A 17,077-nucleotide genomic window follows, 5' to 3' on the forward strand; every position below is an offset into this window, starting at 1 on the left:
CCAATATGGCCTAGATATCTTCCATACATAGCCCTACTAGAACCCTTACATGGATTCTACAATGATCAATAATCAAGAAACGTTGGAACCTTATTGTATAAGATAATACGTAGCACCAATATCTACGTGGAGAAGAGGATGGGTATGTGGAGCCTGAATATTGAGGCACTTCGCCCTGTGGTTTGACATGACCCACCAGACGGGAAAGTCTTTTACAAACAACTTCTCTCCCTGAACAGTGTATCCAATATATTCCTTAGCGTAAAAGCAGCACTGGACAACAATAATGGTACGAGGTCTCCGGCTTTAACCCGATATGCATATGCCATCACTAATGCGCCAACGCAGGTCTCAAGAACAGAGGCAGTGTACCTTGATGATGCCACGCTGCGGACATTGACCACGGAGATTATATGCTCCCAATCAATACCTTCGCTTTCCGAAGAAGAAAAGAGCTTAGCTAAAAATGTGCCCGTGGAAGATAGCGCAATCACCATGCGCCAGACTATCTTTTACGCGCAAGGCGGCGGACAGCCCAGCGACACGGGGGCAATTGGACCGGTAGACCAAGATCCTACATTTGAAGTCTCGCTGGTACGCAAGACGCCCGATGGACGGTTCCTGCATTTTGGAAAATTCCTAGACGCCAACTCTTCCTTCGTCGCGGGCCAGCCTGTCGTTCAGAAGGTCGATGACTCAAAACGCAACTATCATTCCCGGCTCCATACAGCCGGTCACATTGTTGGGCTGGCCATGCAGCTTCTGATGCCAGATAAAAAGAAGGTCAAGGCGAATCATTTCCCGAGGGAGGCTTCTATGGAGTACGAGGGGTTGTTGTATAATGAGCACAAACCGGTTATCCAGGAGAAGGTGGATGAGCTTGTGCGGCTGGATCTGCCCATTCTCATTTCCTGGCTGGAGGGTGTCGCGCAGGCTGGGGATGGGGAGGGTGCTGAAGAGGATCGTACCCGGATTGCGAGTATAGGTGGGCTCGATCACAATCCCTGTGGTGGTACTCATGTTGCAAGGACGAGCTTGGTTGGGTCTGTTGTTATCCGCAAGATCAGTCGGCAAAAGGGAATTAGTCGGGTGTCTTATGATGTTTCTCCGGGGATTGAAGCATAGGTTTGAATCTTGTCATTATGGTCATATAAAATAGCTTTTGGAATCAGTTGATGGGATGTTGAGACTACAAATACATGCTCTAACGCTCGAGAAAGGCCTTTATGTTCAATCAAGAAATCATAACGCGAATTCATTGTCCAACCAATGCTTCATCACAATCTTGCCCTCTCGGAATCCATCCTTCTCGACCCGGACGATGATAGCTGCGTGGCTGTGGTGGTGTTTCTGTATGTGGACAGGATATTTCCGAATGCCCACTGCGTCGAGGGAATCGATTATTCCAAATTGTTCGTGAGTCAGTGCAAGCTTAGGATAATGTGTCGAAACCTCTGTCGTTGATGAACGTCTAGCTGATGCAGACTCAGGGTCGGCATCGTTTTGCACAGACTTCGAGACAGATGATCTAGCGAACTTCTCAGGTGCTGTGTCAGACACTTCAGTGTCGCTGTTGGACAAATAAGCTGGTTCTTGTATGGCATTGGCGTTCTCAAAGGCCTGCTCCACAACATGCTGAGCGTCTTGAATCAAAACCGGTACTCTGTATCTTCCGAAGCGCTTGCCATTTTCACCAACTTCATGCATACGAATGCGCTTTGAGCTGCGACATGTCTGGATCCCAGCATTTATCAAGAAGAGTACAGAAGCCAGGGGCACGAGAGCAATGAGCAGGAGTGATAGAGGTATCGAACGGGTCGCCGATTTTAATTTCTTCCAGAATCGCCCTGCAGCGGTTCCAGGCTCCTGTTCCACCGGAGGAAGCACATGAAGGTCGGGATCGATAATGACATCTTCATAACCCTTGACGTAGTTGATATTCACGTCTTCCAAATCACGGAAGGGGTCCACTTTAGAGAGACCAGATGTATAGAAGGTAACTGAGCGGTCATTGACGATATTTGCATATACACTCCGCTGCCGGAACTTCTTCAGTCCAGCTATGAAGATGCTCTCTGGATCAGCCAAAACACCGAGAAGCGGCCGCCCAGTATCACGGAAGGAATCGATCAACCACATTTGGCGGCCAGATGCCGAGAGCGTCCTCGACCCTAGAACATTGAAAATCTGATCCTTATACCCCTTCAGTGGGGCTCTCACTCCAACATGTGGCGTGGCAAAGGTCGTGAAGTTCATGGGTTCCAGCTTATCCAGCCAACCCCGTGCATTAAGCAAACCGATTGCATAGCGCGCGAGTAGGCCACCAAGCGAGTATCCAATCACACTGATTTTTGTGATATTTTGTCCCTTCTTGGTTAGGGATTCAAGCGTCTCCTCGATCTCGTGCACTATGCGTTCTCCGCCCAACTCGATTCCGTCGTAGGTGTAGTTGCCGCTATTCGTTTTCGGGCGCAGGATGTAAAGGTCATCATCGCTGTATCTTTCTATCAGAGCAGATGCGATATAATCAAGGTGCGAAGGGTTTCCCCAAAGTCTATTGGGAAGATTTGTCGCATTAGCGGGTTCGTCAATACGTCATTGACAATGAGAAAGCAGCATACCCGTGGACTAAAACACAGAGGTGGTCAGCTTTGGAGGTATCTGGCATTGTTTCACTTGTTGATTCCATCTTTGAGAATGAGACTGATTCCAGGGGAAAGGAAGAAAAGGAGCTTGGTATTTAACAATCGGGATGTCTATCCACCCGAAGGCCGCGCATCGGTGTTAGCCTGGAGCTATCGGCGATAAGGGACTTCCATGTCGGGCGAATTCTCGAAGTATAGTATAAAGATATGTATGTGTTCATTTTTGCAGGATATTATCGAATCTACAACTAAAATGAGAATCAAAACAGTCTCTCCAGAATCGAGCAAACCCTCGAATGAACAGGAAATAAAGCGATATTCCATAAACAGACGAATGCCACTGTGTTCTGCCTGCAATATCAGGCCAATGTTTGTGTCCTTTGCATCCTTGACTTATCACTTCGTCAAACAGCTCCAATGTTGTCCTCTAGTGATGTCAATCTGATCCCTTAATCCCTTCAAATCTGCTTTCTACCTTCAGCTCCAGTTGCTTTGTTTGGAATAACGCATTTTGGCTCGTTATTAATTGTCTTCGCCACAAGCAAGCGCTGAATGGTGCGATAGTACACGAAACACACACAAAAGGGTCGATGGGCAGCGATAGCTATACATATTCGTTATATACTTCTTAAGGGTGTGATGGCCTTGAATACCTCTTGCATTTGAGACCTAGATATTTACATCTAAACCTGTCTTTATATCTGGTTATCACTCATCATGTTCACGTCGCTCGGGCTTTTTAGGGCAATTTCATGCCCGCAAGGCAACGATTGCACTCTTTTGAAATGCATATTCTCTCATGATAATAAGCCGAATCCACCTGAGGCTCGGCGTTCGACGATTACATCGTCAGGTGACGATGGCCCTCCTCCCAAACGGGCCAAAGTGGAAAACACACTGTTGCCGGGGTCTCCCATTCCATCTCACGGTTTAAAAGAATCATCGCTCGAAATGGGACGGCTCTCACCAAAATCAGTTGCTCCCAAGCAAAGTCTAAATACAAAAGATACTTCAAAATCTCAAGAAATCGCCCAGCCTACCTCAAGCGATGGCCCGCCAAAGCCCTCAGGGAACGAGCCTGCGAAGCGCATTAATACTGCGTCGGCTGGATATTCATCACAACTTCCTCCTCGCAACGCTCCAAAAGAAACTTTGAATCCTCGCATGCTTGCCCATGCACCGGCAACTCATGGCAGTCGGACTACCATTCTCCAGAAGCTACACTCAGCCATGACTGCTCTCAACGAAAAGCTACGAAAGGACAAGAATAGCTCGAATAGATGTTTTGTCCTAACCCCCGACGAAATTATCACAATGGCTCTAGATGAGGAAGAGAAATTCGCGAGGGACAGTCCAAGCGTTTACGGCAACGTTATCAAACTTCGAATCGTGAGAGTTACAAAGATGGGTGTCGACGAATGGGCCAAGGAGGTGATGTCCCATCTGAATGCGCGATATTATAAGATAAATCCCATTCAGAAGCCGCCGGCCATTCCCAGGCCTATCAATACAGGTCTCACCCCCGCAGAAGAAATCGCAGTTGTATCCCAGCTAGTCACACCTCTCACTGGCCTCGAAGAACATGGATATGTCACGAAGCAGCCCACAAATGCAGACATAGAAACCGCCAAGAGAGGCGTTGGTGAGTCCAAGGGCTGGGAGAAGTGTGATAGATGCGGTCAACGATTCCAGGTATTTCCAGGTCGTCGCGAGGATGGTGCACTGGCCAGCGGTGGCCCCTGTAACTATCATCCAGGACGGCCTGTTTACCCTCAGCGCAAGAAAACAGATCATGTCACCGGTCCCTCCCAGCCATACTTCCCCTGCTGCAGCGAAGCACTGGGAACGTCTACCGGCTGCACCAGAGCCGAGACACATGTGTACAAGGTCTCGGAGACTAAGCGACTTGCATCCATCCTCCAGTTCCAGACAACCCCATCTCAACCAGGAAAAGGACCTCTGGAACCGGTCTCTATTGATTGTGAGATGGGCTACACGACCTTAGGTCTCGAACTGATTCGTCTCACTGCGGTCAGCTGGCCTAAAGGCTCTGACCTCCTTGATGTGCTGGTCCGGCCTATGGGCGAGGTATTAGATCTGAACACACGCTTTTCCGGTGTCACGCCACAACACTATGCTTCTGCTAGCCCGTATGGGACTCCAATTCCCAGCAACAATTCACCGTCAGCAGACGAGAAAAAGAAAACCAACCCACCCTTGCAGCTTGTTCAGTCACTCGCGGAGGCGCGCGGGCTACTTCTGAAGCTCCTCCAGCCTGACACGCCTCTCATCGGCCATGCAATCGACAACGACCTCAACGCTTGCCGTATCATCCACCCCACGGTCATTGACACCGTTCTCCTGTACCCCCACCCTAGAGGTCTCCCCATTCGCATAAGTCTCAAGGCGCTTGTTCAAAGGCACCTTGGCCGCGACATCCAGGTCGGGGACAATGGGCACGACTCAAGGGAGGATTCCATTGCTACCGGTGATCTTGTGAGAGTGAAAGTGAGCGAGAAATGGAAACAGCTGAAGAAGAAGGGACATAAAATTGAGGATGGCAAGTTGGTCCGTCCGGATGGCCAAGTAGCAACAATCACATCTTCATGGACGACGGTCCAGAAGAGCAAGTCCAGCAGGTGACTTGATATGTATTCCATGTTATCAGCTCGCGTTTTTGTTTTCTTGTTTTCTAGTTTTCTTGTATTTTTACTTTTTGTATGAGATACCCATGCATGTACACTTGATGAGGACAATCTACATTATTATTACGCATTGTGCCAGGAATAGAATGAGGGTATAAACTTTTTTAGTTTTATTCGTGGCCTCATAGACCAATCTTATCCCCCCATGGCTCTCGCTCTCAATCCATACAGACGTCCCAAGCGCGACACACAGACTAGAACCGATCGATCAACGGCACAAAGAAACAAGACATGTCAGGAGCGACACGCTTATTCCTCATCCTCCTCAGCCTCGTCGTTGACGACGTTGTAGAAGCGGAGCTCGTAGACACCCTTGGAGGTGGAGACGACGCGGAGCCAGTCACGGAGCTGCTGCTTCTTGAGGTACTTCTTGGTGCTGATTTGCCGAAAAGGCAATGGTCAGCAAAACTCTAGTCCAAAAAATCGGGAATCATCCCGGGAAATAGACCAACTCACAGGTACTTCAGGTAGCGGCCGGAGAAGGGGATGTGGGCAACAACCTCGATCTTGCCATCGCCGGACTGGGAGATGACGACGTTTTCACCGAGGTTGCCGACACGGCCCTCGACCTTGATGCGGTCGTGGAGGAACTTCTCGAAGGCAGAGACATCGAAGATCTTGTCGCTAGCGGGCTGCGAAGCGTTGATAACGAACTTCTGGGTAACCTTCTGGGCCTTGCGACCACGAGCCTATACCACATGGGAATCAAATTAGCCTACTGCTCCATAATGTCGAGCCCCGGTGGTAGTCTCGCAGATTCATCTTCGACGACATTGAAGACTCGATAGATTTTTCAATACCGAGTTTCATAGTCTTGTCAAAGACGAGCCTGCGCAGACTCCGGTGGGGGGAACAGCAAAGCGATTTGGACTTCAACGTACAGCAGCGGGAGCCATTGTTAATGGATTGGGGGGAGATGAAATTTGGAGAATTGGGAAAGGTCGCAAAGAGGTGAATATCCTGCGCCGGCGAGAGAGTGGTCAAGACAACTTCCTAAATTTCACGGTGGAGCCGATTTGGTTATCAAAAATTCATGGCCAGAGGTGTGTTGCACTAGGCTTGATTGGGACATAGGGTAGGGCAAATTATGGTGAGTCAGCAGATCGCTTAGGCTGAAATGGGCTTTTCCCAGATAGGTAACTCCGCTTCAAACAAAGCAAACATCGATTGGCTCGCTTAATCGTGCTAGTGGCACGGACCCATTCTGCTCCAGGTATAAAGAGGACCATCTGCCCCGAGAGTCTAATCTTTTTCTTTTTTTCTTCAGCTCTCTTTGCCTATTGGCTTAGATCAAGTGTAGTATCTGTTCTTTTCAGTTTAATCTCTGAAAGTTTCCGTCCAGGAAACACTTTGATTATTCCTATTTTTGGATCCCGTGACTTGGCCCCTGTGCTTGCGCATGCCTCGTCGCACAGTGTCATTGGGCTTACACTACCCCCGATCGACGCGAACTCCTTTTTCATCAATTGTACGGCTTGTCCGGGCGCTTGGAGAAGATGTCTGTTTGGTATTCATTTAGTATAATTGAATAGTAATTGAGCCATGGATCCTAGCTGGTCCTTCGGTGCCACCCATGGAACCTGGTCGCTGTGATTCTCGTCATCGTAGATCGCGTCCTACTATGGAAGATGGGATACCACCCACAATTATGTCAACGCGTTTTCAATATAACAGACTAGAAAATAGACCAAGTGGTTTAGACAAGGCGTTATCACTATGGATCTCCTAGCTGTCATGTACGTTGCAGATCATAGTCCGATGTACTTCTCAATACCAAAATGAGGCGCTTGGGTGAACGGGGTCATTCATATATTAACTTTGAGATAACCAGTGTGATGTTTCTAAGATGATGCACTGAGAAATAGACCAAGATGTTTAGACAACACCCTACCACTATGAAGTACAAGCAATTATACGCCATTATCATCGCCGTTCAAAACAACCAAAGCGGTCACATGACGCAACAGCTTCGATCGCGGGGGTCCAATCGATAAGCCTTCCATTTTTTTTCCAGTCCGCATACTCCAATCTATCGACACAAAACCAGCCATCGCGATGGGTTCAATCGTCCTCCCTCACTTGCAAACAGCCTGGCATGTGGACCAGGCTATCCTTTCTGAAGAAGAACGCCTGGTGGTAATCCGATTTGGGCGAGATCACGATCCTGACTGTGAGTGTCGCTCGCATCCATTGCTAGAGCCCTAGACTAACTCATTCTCCCAGGTATCCGCCAAGATGAACTCCTCTACAAAATCGCCGAGAGGGTGAAGAGTGAGTGATTGAGATACCTCTAGCAAACTGAACAACAGCTAATAGGGCTACCCTAGACTTCGCCGTCATCTACCTATGCGACCTTGACCAGGTCCCAGACTTCAACCAGATGTACGAGCTCTACGACCGGATGACGATCATGTTCTTCTACCGCAACAAGCATATGATGTGCGATTTCGGCACGGGAAACAACAACAAGTTGAACTGGGTGCTGGAAGACAAGCAGGAGTTGATCGATATCATCGAGACGATATACAAGGGCGCCAAGAAGGGTCGTGGTCTGGTGGTCAGCCCCAAGGGTACTTTCAATCTGCATTCCGGAATAGAAATACCATTCGCTAACAGCCGGCTTTCGCAGATTACTCGACCAGATACAGATACTAAGCATTGCCTCCCTCGCCGCGTGATCACCCTGGCACCGGCCATTGTGTGTATCGCTTCCTTACGACATTTACGACGGTCACTAGACTTGATCTGGCAACAATAAAACCTGAAATATGGTCATGGTTCTGGCGTTTTTTTGTTTCTGCGGAGGAGTCGCTTTTACAATCGTTTTAATCGGGGGTGAACACAATTTACATACAAGCCTTGTTTTTTTGAGGTCCAAATCTCTTGGTAAATAGCTGAGAATTGTTCAAAGCTTTATCAATCGTCCCCTAAGTAGTGGCTGTAGGCCAGTATTGTAAAGTGCCTCGTATGACCATATGAAGGAAATTTCATCTTCAGCAAATAAAATATATTTCAGGAAGTGGTATCAAAGCCTATCACATAACTTTCAATTCAAATAAATAATTGTGGCGTGTTGCGCAAGCTATGCTCTTTTTTTTACACAGGGAGTTTGACGTAACGCACTTCCAACACCACACCTCCCAGATCTGCCTTCAATTCTCTCAAATATCTATCTACAGCCACAACCAAGCAACAAAATGATTGACCAACGCATTTTCGAGAATCTTCAGACGAAGATCGACGAGGAGAGCACCGTCCGGGATGTAAGTAATACCAACGCGTCCGGAGCTTGGTGAATTCTTCGCACGCCAAGCCTACACCGGAGCAAGACTCTTGGGCCGCGAACACCGACAGATAGCTAACAATTTTGAACAGGAGCTACATGAGATTGTTCACACACTCGCCAGAAGAGGTATGCTCTACAATTCGCCACTTCAACCAGAACTTCCAAGGTGTCTGCCCTGCCGGGGGACGGCACTCCTAGGTTGAAGTCGCAGGTCGAACATGAAGACTGATGTTGAATGATACAGGACGTTCCACACAGGCTATCCTGTCGCGGGCTCATTCCACACCCGCTGATCAGTGTAAGTATATATTATCCATCTCGGGTGCTCTGACAAGGATCTGGATATAATTACATTCGATATTTGGACTCACTGCTTGATCACTCCTCTTGTCTCTCTCTCTCTTTTCTTCACCGTATAACGGTCAAATTCCTACACTTTCCCCCAGCAAGCATTCTACGCTATTCATATATCCTTCATAAATCATCTCGCTGACTTCTACAATAGTGAAGCCCGTGCTTGACGATGTCACCAAAGAAATCCTTGCCCAGAAGGAAGAGGTTGCTCGCCTGAAGGCCGTGGCAGACCAACATCCCTTCTACAAGTACAACGGGCTATGGACACGTGAGCTACAAAACCTGGTTTGTTTGCTGAAATTCAATCCTTGAAGACGTTTGCTGATCTAATCTACTAGGTCGCCTCTATCGAGCTCTGCGCATGGCTAGGAGGACTGCAAGAGCACAAGGGGCCCAGCTCAACATCTTTCATGACCATTGAGGATGTGGGCAAGTTCCTGGATAGTACGTCTTGCTTATCTCTATCTATAATGAGCATCACGGGTGCTGTATGCATACATCGAAGTAAAGTACTAACTGGAATTTCTTTCATTAGTTCCTGTCAACCTAAAGGAGCAGGATGCTTTCCACCTGACGATCGAGGAATACCTACTAGCACTGATTGCCATGGTTGAGGAACTGGTTCGTTTCCTTAAATCTCAGAGATTTCCCCTCTGGCCACAGCTAATTTGTTCCCAGGCTCGCTTGGCTGTCAACTCAGTCACCCTGGGTGATTACACTCGTCCTATGCAGATTGGCAACTTCGTCAAGGAAGTATTCGCTGGGTTCCAACTCTTGAACTTGAAGAACGATATCCTGCGCAAGCGCAGCGACGGTATCAAGTATAGCGTACGTTGTAATCATTGCAATATTTATTTCACAGTTTTAAATTTCTAACTTTGGTTGCACTCCAGGTCAAGAAGGTTGAGGATGTGGTCTACGATCTGTCGCTACGGAACCTGGTTCCCAAGGCTGGTTCCTCTGCTTGAATTATGGCATCCGGGACTCTCACACACACTGAGTCGGGCCTCATGTTAGGGGGGAATGGTTATGAATCCAATGAACCGATCTAGAAACTTTTACAAAATTGGTACCAATGAGTTTCAAGACTGGGATATGAATTAAAATTACGCCCCGGTATGATTCCTATCGTAAACCGAAATCGTAAACTAAAAAGAAGTTGTCACAAGCAGAAGAACCGGGATATAGATACAAGAAAGCAGATGAGAGTACAACCACAATCATTCAGATAAGAACACCTCGAGCACAGCCTTACGAGAGCTTAGCCTGCTCTGCACTAGTCTCGCCCTTCTTCAGCGAAGCAAGAGTGCCCTCCTTCTTCGCCTTCTCGATCTCCTGAACAATGGTATCCTCAAGTGCCTCAGGCTTGGTAAGGGAAGCCCAGCGGTTAATGACCTTGCCATCGGCGGAGACAAGGAACTTCTCAAAGTTCCACTTAACGCGCTTCAATCCCATGATTCCAGGCTGCTGCTCCTTCAAGAAAGTCCACACGGGGGCCGCGTTTGCGCCATTCACATCCAGTTTTCCGAGAACGGGGAAGGTGACGCCGTAGTTAAGCTGACAGAAAGACTGGATATCATCGTCCGAGCCAGGGTCCTGGCTGCCGAACTGGTTGCATGGGAATCCGATGACGGTGAAGTCTTCGGGGTACTGGGTCTTCAGCTTCTGGTAGAGCTTCTCCAGACCTTCAAACTGAGGCGTGAAGCCGCATTTCGAGGCTGTGTTCACGACTAGCACGACCTTGCCGTTCAGCGATGAGAGGGGGAAGGGTGCGCCCTTTTCTGTTCGTATGCGGGGTTTGGTTAGCGATTAGGTTCGGAGCCTGTATTTGGATTATAACGAGGGGAGAAGATAGGTAGGTACACCACGGGGGGTATACATACTGTCGACAGGCTCAAAGTCGAAGAAAGATGTAGCAGATGACATGATTGTTATTTGACGTGAATAGGTGAAGATAGGAAGGTGTCTCTGAAGTGTTCGCGGGGATAAATATGACGTCGTTGACCAGAAAGTTGATCGGAAAGACTTGGCAGAATGCGATACAGAGAAAATTTGCGAACCAGAGAACATGACTCTCTTCTTGTATCCTCTGATAATCTGAGTCGACCTCGGTTGGATTACTTTCTTACCAATTGGCCATGGGCTGGCCACGGGGTATCCAGAGAAACCGACAGAATTGGAAATCGTCCGAGCCGATTGATGATTGGCTTTGATTGGTTCATAAGACTGCTTAATAAATGTACAACATCCGGAGTACATGCCTAATGCAGTGCATAACTAAGGTTATTCCAAATCATTGCTGACGGTAATCGGGGCAATCTAAGCCCTGGAGCCTTTGGAGATCCACTAAGAAAGGATTTTATTGGGCCCCAAGGCTATGTTGTATGCCACACCACTGAGCAGGTTTTGGTCAGCTTAAAATCTCAAGCTGTCACTAGCAGCAATGAATTTTATTTGATCGAATATATTGTAAGACTTAGTATGATGTGCGTGTCTATCTAAGTAGGTACGTTTGAAGTAAACCGCGATGGATCTGAAATATATATATATTGAGGAGTATACGACAGTCCCACAAAACCTCCGGAGGTATATCCTGTTTCATTCAATAATCTCTACACACGTGAAACCCAAAAAAATCAACCAATAAAAAAATAATACATGACGGCTGAGATCATGCCATTTGGTACCTAGTTACAACATAGCTAGCGCTTTATCACGTCAGCTATGGCTGAACAACTTTGAACAAGACATCGGATCAGAATGTACTACAAGTCATACAACTTAAACGCTCCACAACAATTTCAATGTGTGAACCTTGGATTTTTGCGACTTGCTCTACATAGTTGTATTTCTTTTTGCGTTCTTCAGAACCGGAGAACGAATGCAGCAAGGAATCAACAAAGGATCTGTAGAAAGGCTGTTCCTCATTACCAGTTTAGAAGTCATACCACACAAAGGTAGCAAAGGTCACCGGAGGTAGTATACATGAAAAGTCGATAAATCATAAGAAATCAAAGAGGACAGCCCGTATACAGGAAGAAGTAATGGAACATGAAATATATCGTAAAGACTAATTATGGCCAACTGCGTTCTCTGCGGTACCAGCAGCGCCAGAGACAAGGCTCTCACCGGTACCAACGGCACTTCCAGCAATGGCAAGACCGTTGTGGGCAAGAGCGGGAATGGTCTCGACCGTTTCACCAAGTGCGGCAGGTCCATCACGCTTGATACCGCCTGCCAGGCCGCCAGCTTTAGCTTCTTGAATAATGGCGGGAACGGCGCTTCCAAGAGTGCTACCAACGAGGTTGTTGAGCTGACGCTTCGCTGCTGGACCGGCACCAGCAACAGAATTCTCAGCAGTACCAGCGACACCAGAGACGAGGCTTTCACCGGTACCGACAGCACTGCCAGCAATGCGCACAGCGCTGTTGGCAAGGCTTGGAATGGTCTGGACGGTCTCCCCAAGGGCAGCAGTATCGTCACGCTTGATGCTGCCAGTCAGGCCGTCAGTGGTAGAAGTGATAGGCGCAACAATTTTAGCAGCGGAGCCTGAGACACCACCAACGGCACTCCCGACGCTAGAAAGAGGGCCTTCGACATTGCCGAGAACCGGAAGAGCGGCGGAGTAGCCCAATCCAGAAAGGGCGAGTGAAATGGTCAATCCAGTGAACTTCATTGTTGCGATGTATGTAAGGTCTCGGAGGGTTGAAAACAGTGACTTGGTGAAGATGAAGAAGGTGAAGATGAAGAAGCGCACAGGTAGAAAAAGAGTGACTGGAGGTGAATAAGTGACTTGTGTATAGAGAAGAAACCTACTGGGCATAAAGGCCGGATTATATACAACTCTCTGGCTTTGTTTTGGCAGTGCTTCGTACGGCCATCGGGAGCCCCTCGCATTTGGGGTTATCAGGGGCGATGTTTTGCTCGTAGTTGTTATTGTCCATTAAGGCATTGGATTATCATGACTGGCGCTAACGGCTGCAACCCACCAAGTCGCGCAAGTAGTTTCATCTCAGCGGAGATTGCGCGAAAGAAGGGATGTATGTGCCCATATGGTCTCGAGCCAGGATGAGTGACAGGTTTCAAGCAGTATAGTCAGAGCAAGTCTTCAGCAAGGACGGGTCGAATGCAGCAGACTAATAAATTATGGAAGCTTGAGCTGCTTTGCGGGATGTTTGGAGTTATCTCGTATATTATTACATAGAGAAGATTGCAACGTGGGAGATATAGCATGGCCCATTCAAACCTGTGGAACCAAGCCAAATTTTCTCCGTCAGAACAAGAATAACACAGGCCAAAGACTAGCTCGAAAGTCAAGTGAGGGATGTATATTAGCGCATAGACCGTAGACTTAGGCAAGGGTCGTTATATGCGGGGCCTCGGATTTGCGTCGATCACCGCTTTCCTAGGGACTGAACGTGAGTTTGAATAAGTGGAACATTTGAACTTGGAGACAAAACAGGGTTACCATCAGAGGCCCTTGCGTCGACTCTGCATGAAACCCAGCCACTACCGAGGTTGCGGCAGCCACCCTACCTTGGGTGTTTACTGGCATGTGGAGGCACCAAAACCGAACACCGTCTATATATATATAGTTTTTGTTTTTAGTTAAGCAAAACGTGACCCCAGGATCATGGCGAATCACTAGTTGGGTGTTGAATCGCCACAAAGCCATTGAAATAATAGACACGCTCAAAGCCACTGTATTGAACAGTTCAATGTTAAGAGGGAATGTAGCTGAGAAGTGCCGATTGTGTTTTCCGTACTGGATGGGTCACTGGATGTGAGGCAGTGTTCAAGTGCAGTGGCTTGAGCATCACCTCTCACCTCGTTAGTAGGGACCGCTTGGTAGGCTTTGTAGTAAGCATCGTGATCCGAAGGTGATATACCGGCACTGGCGGTATAAAAACAAGCAGAGAGGTGATTAAGTGCCTTATTCTTGAGCTCATTTACCGGTATGGATTGGAAGGCTATGGTATTGACTGGGAATATGAAGCCAAAGCCAGTTTCCCAATCAATGATTTGCAAAAACTATGATGTACGATAGGAATGTGCAATCAAGAGACATGGTTCAGAGCTCGAGGCTGGGGCGCGACTTCGGAGTGGAGATGCGCGAGATGTATGAGATGTGAGCTCTGTATGGTAGGTACTATTGATGTTGATGTGGATGTTTATGATGTTTGTCTTATTTGTGTAGTTTGTGGTATTTATATTGTTTGTTTGTTGTGGTGCCGTTGTTTTGGAATGTGGAAGGCAAACAGGCTAATGCCTGAGGCCACCGACGTTGTCACGTCAACGGCTGCCACTAGTCCCAAACAGGTAAGGCACAACATAACAGTGGCATGGCAGCTGCCCCAAACATCATGAACTCGGAATTTGTGTTGATTTCCTTCTCCTCTAATCCCCTCACCTGTACAGGCTTTCCGCATCCAGGCTTTCATTTTCTCTTTATCCTTACCATTCTATACTCATAGATCTCCCTCCCTCAGTCTGATCATGAGCGTTTAGGTCTTACTTTTACCGCGACTATTTTCTTACCATTGGCTTTGCTATCCTCCGAGTCACACCAAAAAAAACCAGGTCCTGTAACGGTACCATATCGATCTATCTTCGCTGTTTATCAGCGTTACACAATCACTCCAGGTCTAAGCGGCTGTCAACAAACAACCCCCAATATGACTACCGACTTCAACCACGGCGGGCAGATGATCGAGTACATCCAAGGTTTGTACAATGTTCTCCAACAATTTAAATGACTTTCACCCAGAGTTGAGAGCTAAGACAAAGCACCATCCAGACCGCCTCTATCTTGCATCTTATGATTCTGCTCCCAGCTCCAGAACCCCGTTTCCCTTCCATCTGGATGCACCCAAATCCCCAAGCAAGCGGGCACGTGCCCAGCCCGCCACACCAAGCAAGCGCCGCTCTCCTGTGTACTTCACTATAGATGACACTCTTCTTTACAATGCCTTTCACGCTGATTTCGGCCCACTCCACATTGGTCACCTCTACCGGTTTGCCGTGCTTTTCCATGAGATTCTTGGCGACCCAGCCAACAGCGACCGCCCGGTAGTCTTCTACAGCAAGACTGATGCCCGGAGCCGCGCCAATGCGGCCTGCCTTGTTGCATGCTACATGGTCATGATTCAATCCTGGCCACCTCACTTGGCTCTGGCACCCATCGCCCAGGCAGACCCTCCTTACATGCCTTTCCGCGATGCTGGATACAGCCAGGCAGATTTCATTTTGAACATCCAAGATGTAGTTTATGGAGTGTGGAAGGCTAAGGAGCAGTCACTTTGCGGACTTCGGGACTTCAATCTCGAGGAGTAAGTGTCACTGTTTACACTGGCAAAAATTCGATGCTAATTTTGTTTACTAGGTACGAGAAATTTGAGCGAGTCGATATGGGCGACTTCAACTGGGTCACGCCAGACTTCCTTGCATTTGCATCTCCTCAGCAGCAGCCTGTGGCACCAATTCCTGTCAACACCCCCGAGTACAACGCATTGCCCGCATCAATCTCGGAAATCTCTTCCTCAAAGCTTCCTATGCCATTCAAGAATGTTCTCGCTCACTTCCACCAGCGCAACGTCGGGCTCGTTGTACGACTCAACTCGGAGCTCTACTGCCCGTCTTACTTTACCGCAATGGGAATCGCTCACGTAGACATGATTTTCGAGGATGGCACCTGCCCTCCCCTGCAGCTTGTCAGGCGGTTTATCAAAATGGCCCATGAGATGATCACCATCAAGAAGAAGGGTATCGCCGTTCACTGCAAAGCAGGCTTGGGCCGTACGGGCTGTTTGATTGGTGCTTACCTGATCTACAAGTATGGATTCACCGCCAATGAGGTAATTGCCTTCATGAGATTCATGCGACCCGGTATGGTCGTCGGACCTCAGCAGCACTGGCTCCACCTTAACCAGGGTGCCTTCCGTGAATGGTGGTTTGAGGATAGCATGCGTGAGAAGCTGGCACAGTCTACACCCGTCACTCCGCGAGTGTCGACCAAGAAGCGCACCAGCAACGGAGTGGTCTCCACCCCACCCAACAATAGCCACTCCAAGCGCGCAGCCCTCGGAGAGATTGATCACAATGAAGCTGTAGCCTACCCAGATCAGGATCTTCCTGCACCGACCCCTGGCCAGCCACGCAAGTCCCACCGAAAGGACTCCCGCCACCACCCTTATTCCCGAACTGCCTCCGGATCCCTCGCTGTTGAAAACGAGCAGCGCAGCCACCGCAGCCACAGGAAGAGCAACGAGAGCAGTGAGAGTGAAGAAGAGATCCAGCTCCGCCGGTTAGCCCAACGGTCATCTAGGTCCCCTGTTGCCTCGCCCACATCCCGGTCAATCAGTTACTCTGCCACTGTCACAGCCAGTTACACACTCGCAGAAGACAACCACAAGGATCAGGAAAACTGGGTTGACCACTCAGCACCCAAGACTCCCGTGAGCCGCAAGAGTGGCGCTGCCCCTATCTCGGTCAGCAAAGTTCGTTCTAGCCCTCGCCGGGCAACGGAAAACAACCGCACCGAGTCTCGTGGTGTTCGAAAGCCTAGTGGTCGTATTGGTAGCAATACCATCAGCCCTGCACGAGCAATTAAGACCATCCATTAAACGTTTTGTTCTTCTCTTTCGCCCCTGGGAACTTTGCAAGTTTCCCGGTGCGCTTCTTCTTACATTCTTCTCGTCCCACTGGGACAATGATTCTGCATACCCCTTTTCCGTGATGCATCTGGATGCTTTTTAATGTTTGAGTTTGCAAATTTCGGTCTGTTGTTTTTTTCTGGAGCGAATACTGGTTATTGGGCATGTTGTGCAAGGCGTTTGGTTTCGTGGTTAGTTGACGAATCGTCAGATGTCTTGCAATTGGGTACCGATTCACTTCGTGCCACATGTTGTTGTGTCTGTGGGTTTCGCTCCTGTATGTGTCAATTCTATGTCGATATGACAATTTCATGAACTCGTTCAACATTTTTCCATTTCTCCCTAGCGCTTTCGAATTTCGCATCCCTTGATATAGATCCTCAGTATGATTGTACTCAGTTAGTTGAGGTGGACTATACTTGACTTTGTTCCTCG

General features: G+C 48.4%; 9 protein-coding genes across 9 annotated transcripts; 5 read left to right on the plus strand and 4 right to left on the minus strand.

The window, feature by feature from the left end:
- Positions 1-138: 138 nt before the first annotated feature.
- PEX2_035770 (Translation elongation/initiation factor/Ribosomal, beta-barrel) lies at positions 139-1,125 on the plus strand (the record flags this gene model as incomplete). The annotated part of the gene is made up of 2 exons (XM_016740852.1): positions 139-142; positions 200-1,125. The coding sequence occupies 2 exons, from the start codon at positions 139-141 to the stop codon at positions 1,123-1,125; spliced, it is 930 nt and encodes a 309-aa protein (XP_016601144.1).
- A 117-nt stretch (positions 1,126-1,242) lies between these two features.
- Positions 1,243-2,689, minus strand: PEX2_035780 (lipase ROG1 family protein; the record flags this gene model as incomplete). The annotated part of the gene is made up of 2 exons (XM_016740853.1): positions 1,243-2,554; positions 2,622-2,689. 2 exons carry the CDS (start codon positions 2,687-2,689, stop codon positions 1,243-1,245), a joined length of 1,380 nt encoding a protein of 459 aa, XP_016601145.1.
- A 907-nt stretch (positions 2,690-3,596) lies between these two features.
- Positions 3,597-5,288, plus strand: rex3 (putative RNA exonuclease Rex3; the record flags this gene model as incomplete). Its single annotated transcript, XM_016740854.1, has 1 exon — positions 3,597-5,288. One exon carries the CDS (start codon positions 3,597-3,599, stop codon positions 5,286-5,288), a length of 1,692 nt encoding a protein of 563 aa, XP_016601146.1.
- Positions 5,289-5,599: 311 nt separating this feature from the next.
- Positions 5,600-6,246, minus strand: PEX2_035800 (60S ribosomal protein eL22; the record flags this gene model as incomplete). The annotated part of the gene is made up of 3 exons (XM_016740855.1): positions 5,600-5,726; positions 5,807-6,039; positions 6,232-6,246. 3 exons carry the CDS (start codon positions 6,244-6,246, stop codon positions 5,600-5,602), a joined length of 375 nt encoding a protein of 124 aa, XP_016601147.1.
- A 1,159-nt stretch (positions 6,247-7,405) lies between these two features.
- On the plus strand, positions 7,406-8,028 carry PEX2_035810 (DIM1 family thioredoxin-like protein; the record flags this gene model as incomplete). The annotated part of the gene is made up of 4 exons (XM_016740856.1): positions 7,406-7,520; positions 7,574-7,621; positions 7,678-7,920; positions 7,967-8,028. 4 exons carry the CDS (start codon positions 7,406-7,408, stop codon positions 8,026-8,028), a joined length of 468 nt encoding a protein of 155 aa, XP_016601148.1.
- A 519-nt stretch (positions 8,029-8,547) lies between these two features.
- On the plus strand, positions 8,548-9,958 carry PEX2_035820 (translin; the record flags this gene model as incomplete). Its single annotated transcript, XM_016740857.1, has 8 exons — positions 8,548-8,613; positions 8,726-8,762; positions 8,881-8,934; positions 9,142-9,275; positions 9,329-9,434; positions 9,526-9,611; positions 9,669-9,818; positions 9,884-9,958. 8 exons carry the CDS (start codon positions 8,548-8,550, stop codon positions 9,956-9,958), a joined length of 708 nt encoding a protein of 235 aa, XP_016601149.1.
- A 283-nt stretch (positions 9,959-10,241) lies between these two features.
- Positions 10,242-10,916, minus strand: PEX2_035830 (glutathione peroxidase; the record flags this gene model as incomplete). The annotated part of the gene is made up of 2 exons (XM_016740858.1): positions 10,242-10,771; positions 10,874-10,916. 2 exons carry the CDS (start codon positions 10,914-10,916, stop codon positions 10,242-10,244), a joined length of 573 nt encoding a protein of 190 aa, XP_016601150.1.
- Positions 10,917-12,060: 1,144 nt separating this feature from the next.
- On the minus strand, positions 12,061-12,666 carry PEX2_035840 (uncharacterized protein; the record flags this gene model as incomplete). The annotated part of the gene is made up of 1 exon (XM_016740859.1): positions 12,061-12,666. One exon carries the CDS (start codon positions 12,664-12,666, stop codon positions 12,061-12,063), a length of 606 nt encoding a protein of 201 aa, XP_016601151.1.
- Positions 12,667-14,665: 1,999 nt separating this feature from the next.
- On the plus strand, positions 14,666-16,612 carry cdcA (phosphoprotein phosphatase CDC14; the record flags this gene model as incomplete). The annotated part of the gene is made up of 3 exons (XM_016740860.1): positions 14,666-14,714; positions 14,758-15,319; positions 15,373-16,612. 3 exons carry the CDS (start codon positions 14,666-14,668, stop codon positions 16,610-16,612), a joined length of 1,851 nt encoding a protein of 616 aa, XP_016601152.1.
- Positions 16,613-17,077: the final 465 nt, after the last annotated feature.

This window comes from Penicillium expansum, assembly GCF_000769745.1.
Source record: "Penicillium expansum strain MD-8 chromosome Unknown contig108, whole genome shotgun sequence".
NCBI lineage: Eukaryota > Fungi > Ascomycota > Eurotiomycetes > Eurotiales > Aspergillaceae > Penicillium > Penicillium expansum.